At 52.0% G+C, this 9043-nt stretch overlaps 4 protein-coding genes across 4 annotated transcripts; 1 reads left to right on the top strand and 3 right to left on the bottom strand.

Annotated features, from left to right (window-relative positions):
• Positions 1 to 69: 69 nt before the first annotated feature.
• Positions 70 to 414, bottom strand: EDD37DRAFT_652918 (uncharacterized protein; the record flags this gene model as incomplete). Its single annotated transcript, XM_062818501.1, has 1 exon — positions 70 to 414. One exon carries the CDS (start codon positions 412 to 414, stop codon positions 70 to 72), a length of 345 nt encoding a protein of 114 aa, XP_062667443.1.
• A 235-nt stretch (positions 415 to 649) lies between these two features.
• Positions 650 to 2513, bottom strand: EDD37DRAFT_638429 (2-methylcitrate dehydratase). The gene is made up of 2 exons (XM_062817102.1): positions 1745 to 2513; positions 650 to 1677 (listed from the first exon to the last, which is right to left on the bottom strand). The coding sequence occupies exons 1-2, from the start codon at positions 2221 to 2223 to the stop codon at positions 789 to 791; spliced, it is 1368 nt and encodes a 455-aa protein (XP_062667442.1). The 5' UTR covers positions 2224 to 2513; the 3' UTR covers positions 650 to 788.
• A 1907-nt stretch (positions 2514 to 4420) lies between these two features.
• EDD37DRAFT_652916 (putative amino acid permease) lies at positions 4421 to 7210 on the bottom strand (the record flags this gene model as incomplete). Its single annotated transcript, XM_062818500.1, has 3 exons — positions 4421 to 4536; positions 5698 to 5943; positions 6007 to 7210. The coding sequence occupies 3 exons, from the start codon at positions 7208 to 7210 to the stop codon at positions 4421 to 4423; spliced, it is 1566 nt and encodes a 521-aa protein (XP_062667441.1).
• Positions 7211 to 7783: 573 nt separating this feature from the next.
• On the top strand, positions 7784 to 9009 carry EDD37DRAFT_673200 (putative sarcosine oxidase; the record flags this gene model as incomplete). Its single annotated transcript, XM_062819473.1, has 2 exons — positions 7784 to 8013; positions 8070 to 9009. 2 exons carry the CDS (start codon positions 7784 to 7786, stop codon positions 8878 to 8880), a joined length of 1041 nt encoding a protein of 346 aa, XP_062667440.1. The 3' UTR covers positions 8881 to 9009.
• Between the last annotated feature and the right edge of the window lie 34 nt (positions 9010 to 9043).

The following is a 9043-nucleotide window of genomic DNA, read 5'->3' as shown; positions in this document are numbered from 1 at the left end:
CATCTTCCTGCTTTTGACCGTACCTCTAGTTCGATGCCCGAGTCTACTCTCCCTCGTGTGGTGCTGGGTTCACGTCGCAGGCCTATGACTCTTTCGACTGTCGTCCAGAAGTCTGACCTCACTTTCCAAAGACTTGATTTCACGCTTTTTCTGATCCATGATGTCTTCAGTCTCCAAAGTCAACCACGCCCAGTAAGCGATTTGGTAGGTCAGGAAGGCCAGCGTGATGGCTTTGAAAAAAGCTCGACCATGTGTCTTGTAGAAATTGATCGGTTTCTCTGGCTGCGGCTCGGAAGCGTATCGTGGGCCGGTTTGTCTCAGTGGACGAGTCGTGGTAAGAGTTCGGCTCGACCAGACAGGTGCAGTGCCCTGCTTGCTAAAGGGTAGAAGCTTGGGTCGAGCCAAAAGACCCATGGTAGGGCGACCCCGAAGCTTGGGTAAGCGAGATGGCAGCATGCTGTGGACTCGATACTGGCAATCGCAGTACATTTAATATCCAACAACAACCTGAAGTACTAGATACTTGAGGTCTGGCTCCGAGAAAGTCCCGTTTGACTAGTTTGTCTTGTTTGCATGATTATTTGTCCAGTTTGGCTATTTTGCATCATCCACGTGACACGTCTACACGACGTTTGTTTTCCTTCGCGTCGTTACTTTGCTCCCCAACATGTTCTCCTATCACATCTTCGAGCTGCTCGAATGATGCTTTATGTGCCCAGTAATGTTGCAGAACCGCCGCTCATGAAGCTCATCAGCGTGTCATCGGCCTAGTGTGCATTTATCGCCATCTACAAATTGTTCACAACGTCTCCCAAGGTCCGAGTTTCTGCTATCGCCCAACAAGACTTACTCGCCTGCGATGCTACCTCTTGCCCCAGCGCCTGACCAACCTGATCAATGAACTTCTGTTCCAACTGTTCATCCGTCATAGGCGCCTCCAAGCTCCCTATAGCATGCTCGATATGCTTGGTTAATTTCTGCCCGTCTGCAAACTCAGCCACAATCTCCGCCTCGTCCGCTCCCAACTTTTCATCAGCAACTGCATCGATCTTGTCCCTGATCGATGTGACTTGCTGACTCGTCACGACTTCATCTTCATACTGCGCTGGTCCAGCTTTGCCAAATACCAGCCCGACGGCTCCGCCGTGATAGACGCTGAACTTGGCTTGCAAACCGTCCTTCGGCGTCTTTTTACCGGTCAATTCGAGTACGAGTGGATGGACCCTGGTATGGATCTTCGTGATGTCGGAAACTGAAAGCCCCTTTTCTTTGATATCATCATGTAGTTGAATGCACCCGTCTATGATGGGATGCACAACAATTCCACATGGGAAAGGTTTGAATGAGTTCTTTTCGGTCTCCCAAACCTTGCCCAGCGAGTCGATTTGCTCAGTGAGGTTCTGCTTCTCGCTGACAACATTGGCCCAACCCCGCTTCGCTTCCAGAGCTTGTAACGAGCTGGTGTAGCCGTTGGACGCCAGGACCGCCGCCATGAGCCCGTTCTGGGCCGAACGGCCTACGTGGAAACATTTGGTATCCGAGCCGAACATCTCACGTAGTCCGGTCACTTGCGTTGCTGCAATGCCAATAGCGTGAGCCATTTGTTCCTCGGAGAGATTGAGGAGTTTGCCCACGGCGACTGCTGCACCGATGGAACCTGTCGTGCTGGTTATGTGCCTGTGGCGCGTAGTCAGAAGATGGCTTTCAACGATGCAAGCGGTTCAGGCCTGTTCTGAGTGCTTACCATCCGATATCATAGTGCTTCGGCCAGACTGCCAATCCGACCTTACACTCGGCCTCGATGCCAGCTACGAGCGCCAGAAGGAACTCCTGGCCGCTCACTTTGGTGGCCGATGCTTCAGCTTGTGCCAGCAGAGCACTTGCTACGGGTCCGGTAGGGTGAATGATGGTTTCGAGATGTGTATCGTCGTAGTCGTGCACGTGGGACGCGATGCCGTTGATCAGCGCGGCGTGTGATGCGTCTGCTCGGGTCGGTAAGTCGTCGTTGCTGGTTCGACTTGCGCGGCCGAGGATACTCGAAGTGGGAGGTCCGAAGAATGGAGACAGCGCTTTTAGTGCTTTTGTCGTGGTCTGGTGGTTGGAGCCGCCTAACGCGCAGCCTGTCCAGTTGTAGAAGCTTCGTATAGCAGCCTGTTTGACTGGAGGCGGTAGGTCAGCGTATTGAAGTGAGGTCGCCCATGAGGCGAGTTGTCTTGTGGCCATATCTATTGTAGCGTTATGCTTTAAAACAACGTGAATTGTGAAACACGTATGATAGTGCCCAGCTGTTCTGACGCGGATTATCCTTTTGCAGGCACTGAGAGGCGTCCAGCTATCCTCCCTTTCCACACAAGGCTCCCTGGATACTACGGACGCAGGTCACGCAACTGGGTGTAATGAAGGGCCATGTTTACCACCGACATCGCTCCGAGGACTGACTCCTCATTTCGAGATGGCGACCCCACGGAGTTTGAGCGCGGCATCACTGCCGAGCAAGAAGAGCAAGACCCCGCAGAAGCATGGGTAAACACCGGCCAAACCCGCTTTTTGAGGGGAAGGGCACAGAGTGATCTAGGCGTCGTTTTCGGACGGGGAACAAAGCTTTACAATTGTGCAAGTGCAATTGATACCGGTACTTCTATCCCGCGATGCTCCCATGTACAGGCTAATGCAGGGGGCATAAGGCACGAGGCTGAGGACCCCTGATGAAAGCTTAATATGTGACCAGCGACCCAAGACGATCCGGCACTCGTAACCTTGAAGTCATGCAGCGGATTTATGGCTCACTACCCCCGCGTGGCATACATTGAGGAAAGACTTCTTCGCTGGTACCTTTCTCTTGTCCACCTGAGGTTGGTTGACTTGAAGACTTTCTTCTGCCGGCGTATCTTTCTGGGCCCGAGCATGCCCATACCGAAGTCAAAGTCTTGCCGGGCAGAAGCTGCGCCGAACTGAGTCGACCTGTACCCGCCTCCAACGCCCTACGTGCTGTAGAAATGCAGAGTCGCGTCTTAGCAACTGTGTAGGTTCAATTGTGCAGTGCCAAAGATGATCTTTGTCGTAGTACAGGCCCGTACTTGAACATCAAATAGGGAATGCATGCCATGGCGCTTGAGACTAGTGCCAGAATCAAACCCGCATACTGACTACCAACATTGTGGAAGAATTGCGCTGCAAAAAGTGGAGCGACAGCGCCCATGGTGTTCCGAAGAAATGACTGGCCAGCCAGTGCAGAGCCCGCATTGTCCTCTCCATCTTCCTGCTCTCGTAAAAATCGTCCACCCACGGCTATACCCATTGACCGCGACTTCAGACCGGAACGTCTTTTGGAAGAAGACGACAGAGGCCTGCGTCATTTTCGAGTGCGTGCGGGTAGACCAGTACCTTATAAGACTTGGTATTGCAATAGCGGATGGTTCGGCTATAGGTCGCGGAACCCGGCGGTCCGCGTCTCCACAATTTGGCCGCTCCTTTACACCTCGCAGTACTTTTTCAATGCCAGATCTAGATTGGTTGCAAGCAACATTACGCTGTACCCGATGTCAGGTACTTGCGAGGTCGGCTGAGAGAGACTCCATTTTACTCTCTGTTGGACAATGGTGCCAGAGATAGCTATGGACGTGAGCATACTGGTGGCCTTCATGACTTTCATATCATGGTGACAAGGCGAGTGCTTGCCCATCGTTCTTCTATGGTGTAAAGCGCTAGTCCATATACGGTGAAGATTTCGCTGCAGGCTTATCGGGGTCGTTTGGCGGGACCGGTTTGCGCGATTGTAAAATGTTGACATGCATGGTGATGTTTGTTGAGATTATGAGTGATATGAAGCTTGTCAGGTTACTGATTACAGTGAGACCCTCCACTTATACCACTCCATACGACTATCCCTAGCCTAATTGGAAAGGCTGTCATTACACAAATATAACAACAATGTTGACCCAACCTGTTCTGTTTTGGCTGTTGACAACGCCAAAGGTCCAGGAGTTGGAGTCTCGGCAGCGGAAGTAGCGTAATGATCGTGCTCTTGAAGAAGCGGTTGATTTGTATGGTCGGTTTGGCCCAACAAACCACCTTTCAGAAGCTTAACCCAAGTTGTCTCACATATTCCCAGACGATTTCTTGAGACGTTTCCTTGCCTCTTGAACTCCTAGCCTTCGCTTTCTTATACGAATGACTCTTCCCGGGCGCCTCTGGCTTTGTCAGATCTATCACTTCCAAAATCGTCGGGTGAAATGGATGCGCGTGGACCTGTCGGAATATGCGAGTACTGTCCGTCGACTTGAACAGAATACCAGGCTCTGCGGAGGCAAGACCTTTGGTCTTGGGTAGTCCGAAACAGACCAGAAGGTGGAGACCGCCCAAACGCCGCCCACAGAAAGCCGCCTTTTCCTCTCATGTTCCGGGCTGTTGGATTGAGGATTCAAGGGTTCGGCACATTGGCCATGATGTAAGCAATATCATAGGCGTATGTGGCCATCACGGTTGTCTTGACTCGAAAGTAGGTGGCGGTGGTCTCGGAGACAGCGTAGTAGCAGCCTGGTCCAACCGCAAGGTCGTTGATTTGAGGTCAGACCATAGACCGCTCACTACAGATCGCTGAAGGTTCGGGGCAGGCTGCCCACGGCCCCAAGGGCACGTGGTATGCTGTAGGCGAAGTGCAACAATCATTGCAACGAACAATCTCATTTACACGCCCTCTTCTTTGCAAGGGTATGACTGAGTGTCCCTCAATCCTTCTGCGCGGTCTACTTCTGATAATCAACATTGCCTCGGAACATTGAAACCACCGACAAATCCGAGGCAAACCGAAGGTCGACCCCAACGTATCCGCGCTCCAGATAATAAGGCCTACAAGCTCTATTAAAATGGAAATTTGGATCGGCGTGGTCATCAGGGGAATATCTCGGGGGAGCCATCTCAGATAGGTAGGGGATCTATGCCGTGGTTACCAAGGTACCAAGGGTGACAGGTCGTACACACGTTAACCCTATACAAATGCCATATAGATATCATATAAGCTTCCTATAACTTTAGGGAAACTACACCACACTATATCTTCGATCACATACTAGTAGTAGTGCTCTCAGGTATGGTGACTCCAAGAGTATGTTGCTTGGTCCTTCTATCCTCGGGATCGAGTGCGGGAAGGTGTCTCGATGGGCTTTTGCTGGATTACCATATCATATATTTTGCCAGCACGCTCATGTGTTGAAATTGACGAAACTGCAATACGAAGGGCTATGAAAGAGTGTTTGTTGTAGAGGCACAGGCACGAATATAAGTTTGAGTGTGCGCCTCGGCCGACTTTCCCAATACAGGCGGATAACGTGGCTTGCGAAGGTGAATCGTGACACAGACACAGGGACAACTTCATATCTCTCGCCATCCGTATCCCTTTCAACCTGCTCACAGTTTCATGTCAAAACAGCCAATCAATGAAGCGTCCCCACAGTGTCGTGGGCCGCTTAACCTCGTATTCGACCTCGCCTTCTTGAAGGCGGCCGGACCACAGATCGATCGTGGATCTGTGGGCGAAATGCAATGTCAAGGGTCAGGAGTCATCGACACAGGGAGATCAATGCATAGGTAGGGCAACACTAACCCTTGTTCGATGGAAAAGCTTCCAAGCAATAATGGGTACAACAAAGATCGGGATACCAATATATGAGGCGACAAAGGTGGACGCCGACCACCTACCTCGGAGGAACACAGCATAGCCGGTAACCAGGGTGATGATACTGGAGCCTAAGAAACCCACCCATGCGGTATACGGTTGTAGCGGCGACTTCCAAGGAAGGGTGTCTCTGCTGACACCTTGGGCTTTCATCGCGGCGTGAAAGCGAATGTAGGAAAAGCACAGCGTTGCCCATGCAATCAGACCAGAGACCGTGCCGAGACTCTGAAGCCAGGCCCAGGCTTGCGATGCGCCGCCTTTGCCGAGACCTACAGTTTCCGTCGTTAGCCGACTGATACTTGCAGTGCTTGAAAGTTTCAGCAGTGACTTACTCAGATACGCCAATGGACCAAAACACCACACCGTGATGACAGCAACGTATGGCACCCCTTTCTTGGTCACAACGCCAAAGATCTGCGGAAGCTGGCGATCCGTAGTCATGGCCAGGACGGTACGTGAACTGACCCAGCAGTACGAGTTGCCCGCAGACCACGCGGAGATGAGAATGCATGCATTCACAATGGACGGCAACGCGTGGATCCCGGCGTCCTTGATAGCAATGACGAACGGAGAGCTATTTGCGTTTCCCGAACCAGAAACAAGGGCAGGATTCCTCGGGTCCACAATCATACCAATAAGCAGTGCGCCGAGAATATAAAAGAACGCAATACGGTAGGTTACCCTACGGGCAGCCCTGGGGATAGCAGGGTGTGGATTCTCGGCCTCGGCCGCGGCGACGACAACAGTCTCAACACCGATAAAGCTGAACGCAGCGTTGGTGAAAGCTGCCAGAAATCCGAGAAAGTGCCCTATTGGGCCTGTCACGCCGTTGAAGTCGGTCCACGCGCCGGGGTTATTCCAGTACCGGAATCCAATGCTCTGATGATTCGGACCACCTCCGGCCGTGATGACAATCGACGCAATGATCAAGCCGAGGAAACATGCAACCTTGATGCCACCTCCAAAAACTTCGCTGTCGCCATAGAAACGAACATTCATAAGGTTGATAGCGAGGATCAGTGCCAGACCAACAGTGATGACCACGGCAGGAGTCAAGTCGGTCCAGTAAGAGACGACAATTGCTGCAGCGGCGATCTCCTGGCCGATGGCGATACAATAGCAATATCCGTAGGAGATGGCCAGCGAAAAGCCGACAGCCGGGTCGATGAAGCGGGTTGCCCAATGCGGGAATGATCCAGCAACGGGGAATACCACTGCCAACTCAGCGATACTCTGCATAACACACCACAGGACCGAGCCCACGATTATGTATGCCAACAACAAGCCTGCTGGCCCTGCTTTTGCGTACGCCGCGCCAGTGCCAACGAACAGACCAGTGCCGATACCGCCACAGAATCCGATCATGGTGACTTGGTAGTTCCGCAGGCGACGCTGCGTGCCACCGCGGCCGCCGCCACTGAGATGCAACGTCTCGCCAGGCTGAGTTTCAACGCCGCCAATCTTTTCCGCGGGTTCAGGTTGGATAGTTGCCTGATCCGGAGATTTGGCCATCTGCGTCGAATGGCCGATATGCATATTGGTGAGCAGGTAGCCTTAGGAAGACTGTTGTGAGGCTATTTTTCGCCAGAAGTACTGAGGTACCAAAGTCATGGACAACAAGACCTTGTCGGTAGAAAGCATGGTGGGTCTTTATGTTGCAGGCCTCCTATATACCCATGGTTTTGGATGCGACTGAGTGACCATGACAACATCTGCAGCAGGAGAAAGCGGAATGCGTACGTTTTCCGTAGTTCTGTGGGGCGAAGCGTCCTTATCAGTAAGTCAGCGAAGACCATACGTCTATTTGGCGACCTGCGTTCCCTCATCCGTGCTTAGCCTTATCGATATTGACGAGGCATGCTCACACCTATGGACAACTACGGGAGTCACGGCACCGTGGTGGTTCGACCAGGTTGCTGCTTGATCCATCAGATCCATTATTCAAACCTTACACCAATGGCCTGTGACTACTCCATATTGTACGGAATATCGGAGTCTGGTCAACCTCCGAAGTACTCACGACTAAATAAATGCTACCTCTAGTGTGCAGTAAACACCTTTTTCCTTAGCAAAGTCTCATTCACGAATTCAAAGAGTCGCCAACATAACATGGTGAAAGTCTCGCACGACGAAAAGATCCTCGTTGTAGGAGCCGGAGCCTTTGGCCTCTCAACGGCTCTGGCATTGAGACAGCGCGGTTTTACCAATATCACAATCATCGATCGTTATTACCCACCCGTCCGAGACGGCAGCAGCAATGACATCTCGCCCATCATTAGATCTGATTACAACGACCCCTTCTATGCACGGCTAGCGAAAGAAGCCATCGCGCTCTGGAAGTCCGACATATACAGTCCACATTTCCATCAGAGCGGTTTCCTGTTGACTTCGGAAGTGGCAAACGACCCTCATCTAGAAAGACCAAAGATGTCCTGAGAAGCCAGTCGCAGACCTTCCGAGAGTTCAGCAGCACCGAAAAAATCAGGCGTACGATTCCAGGCTTGAAAGATCTTCAGGATCCATTGAATGGATACTTCAACCCAAGCTCCGGTTGGGCCGACGCTGCCGGGGCGATCAAAGCCGTGGCAGATCGTCTCAGTGATCTGGGAGTGTCGTTCATCACAGGCCCGCGAGGAACGATGCACTCCCTAATTATCGATAGCAAATCCCAAGTCACAGGAGTCAATGTTGTTTCTGGAGACCCATTGCGTGCGTCCAAGGTGATCCTTGCGACCGGTGCATGGACCAATCGATATCTGGATCTGGAATACACTATAGTTGGATCAGCACAACCCGTGGGCTTCATTCAGCTCACTCCAGACGAGGCCCAGAGACTTGCCGACAACCCAGTCGCGATCAACATGACTTCAGCCGTATTCTTTTTCCCACCCAGTCCAGACAACATCCTCAAGGTGGCTTACCACGGTCATGGGTTCGAAGTCGAAGACTCAAGTGATGGCAAACAGGGTCGGACAGTTTCAGCACCACAGCGAGATTCCGACAATGCGGCATCCAGCTATCTTCCTGATGATGCCGACAAGTACCTGAGGGCTGGGTTGAGGAAATTTGTCCCCAGTGTTGCTGAAAGGCCGTGGACTCGAGGCCGCTTGTGCTGGTATACAGAAACTCCAACGGGTGACTTTATCGCCGATTACCATCAATCCGTGGCTGGGCTGTTTATAGCCACAGGTGGTTCAGGCCAGTAAGTTGCACTTTGGGCTTCCGTCCCCCTTTCCGATGGATGTTTTGGCTGACGATTTTGTAACAGTGGTTTCAAATTCTTGCCTGTCCTGGGACAGTATATTGCTGATTGCTTTGAGGGTACTGCGTCAGCCGAAGTACAACGAAAATGGCAATTGCCCAGTCCAA

This window comes from Exophiala viscosa, assembly GCF_022695815.1.
Source record: "Exophiala viscosa unplaced genomic scaffold EDD37scaffold_10, whole genome shotgun sequence".
Taxonomy (NCBI): Eukaryota; Fungi; Ascomycota; class Eurotiomycetes; order Chaetothyriales; family Herpotrichiellaceae; genus Exophiala; species Exophiala viscosa.
This window is presented reverse-complemented; position numbering and strand designations above follow the sequence as displayed.

Excerpts from the sequence above, each read along its gene's own strand:
- EDD37DRAFT_638429 (XM_062817102.1), bottom strand. The coding sequence starts at position 2,223 with ATGGCCACAAGACAACTCGCCTCATGGGCGACCTCACTTCAATACGCT. Across the intron at positions 1,678-1,744 it reads AAGCACTATGATATCGGATG|GCACATAACCAGCACGACAG; the intron begins GTAAGCACTCAG and ends TACGCGCCACAG.